This window comes from Zerene cesonia, chromosome 11 (genome assembly GCF_012273895.1).
Source record: "Zerene cesonia ecotype Mississippi chromosome 11, Zerene_cesonia_1.1, whole genome shotgun sequence".
NCBI lineage: Eukaryota > Metazoa > Arthropoda > Insecta > Lepidoptera > Pieridae > Zerene > Zerene cesonia.
The window spans coordinates 10,918,232-10,919,687 of NC_052112.1; the positions used below are offsets into that span (position 1 = coordinate 10,918,232).

The following is a 1,456-nucleotide window of genomic DNA, read 5'->3' on the forward strand; positions in this document are numbered from 1 at the left end:
TAGTCGAGCGGAGAGCTGCGTACGTCGGGGGCGGCCGGGGGCGCCGCGTGCCGCTGACGTACCAGCCGCCGCGGCTGCTTGAGCGGCCGGTTCATGCCGTTCATCTTGTTGTAGAGGCCGCACGCGTTGCACAGGTAGTGGCCGGTGCCGTCGCGCCGCCACAGCGGCGTGTGGATGGCGCCGCAGTTCACGCACTCGCGCCCCTCCGTGAAAAACTCCGCCACGTCGACTGCGCAACACAACATTAGCTCGCACCTCGCCCGCCTCGCGCCGCGCTCCGCCGAGCGTCAAATGGAACACCCACCGAGTGCTCGTCACTTACGACTTACCCTCAATATATAATGTTACGTAAGCATTCAAAATCAATAAAAGTCATCTTATAAATATTCTGTATAAAATTATAATTATTCTCAAGCTTGCCAATAGTTAAAAGCTATCTCGTGTAAAGTGCAAGACAAATCCTTTCAAACGATTCGTCTGTAGGTATACAGCGACCTATGCAAACATATTGTAAAACAGTGCTCGATCAGCAGAAATCGCAATTGTTTATGTATGTGTCGTCGAACCGGACCTTGACAATGGCCGATGTGTGTGTGTGTGTGTCTGGGTGTGTTTGTGTGTGTCACACGGCAAGGCCGCGCGTGCTTCATTCATAGCGCGCTGTCGACCAGCCGGCGGGAAGACACGAATCAGCGTACACCACCTCGCTCAGCTTGCCCACCAGAGACATTAGCACGAATTGATGTTCTGAGCACGCTATTGCAATGCAGTTACAAGCCTTGATACAAATTTATATTTTAGGAAGAAGTGTCCCTGCTCATATTCACAGTCCTTGACAACAATTACTTATTTACCCATATTAATTCCATTTTGTTTTACAAAATGCACCTTCAAGTGGTCAAAACTAGACCGAATTTAAATAGGATCATATGGAAGGCACCAGCTTTCAAATAAAAAAGGCATCATAAAAGGTCTGTTCATCCAGTAAAAAGTTATGAGGTAACAAACACAACAAAAGAACAGTCGACTTGATTACCTTCCTCTTTCTTCAAAGTCGGTTGATAATATGATTCCATAAAACTGCATTGAAATTGCATTGCATATGAAACATTGTTTTATTGAAAATGATAGTATTATGTTGAATTAAAAAAAACAATAAAAATAAATTGAATGTCAGGTCATTGTCGCGGGTACAATGTGCTGCGGAAGTAAATATTGCTGACGAAGCAAACTTCGCGTCCGTTGTTTTATTGTGATACGTCCATTCAATAATAAAGGAATTATATTCTTAAAAGAAAAAGACGTTGTTTTAAAAAATGTGTTTACTTAAATAACACATATCAATTTTAAGTGAATTGGGAATGTATTCAACCGCGCTCCTGATGACTAGCGACCGTGAATATTACCGTGAATTTAATATTATGTTTGCAATTTAGGTGCTATAAGCAGTGGTGGC

The 1,456-nt window shown here is 43.8% G+C and overlaps 1 protein-coding gene across 1 annotated transcript in view; it reads right to left on the minus strand.

The window, feature by feature from the left end:
* Positions 1 to 2: 2 nt before the first annotated feature.
* LOC119829867 (transcription factor BCFI-like) overlaps positions 3 to 1,456 on the minus strand; it is a gene marked incomplete at its 3' end in the record, with an annotated part of 20,008 nt that continues 18,554 nt past the window's right edge. The window contains exon 6 of the mRNA XM_038352566.1: positions 3 to 229. Coding sequence (XP_038208494.1) covers positions 3 to 229 — 227 coding nt within the window. The remainder of the gene's footprint in view (positions 230 to 1,456) is intronic.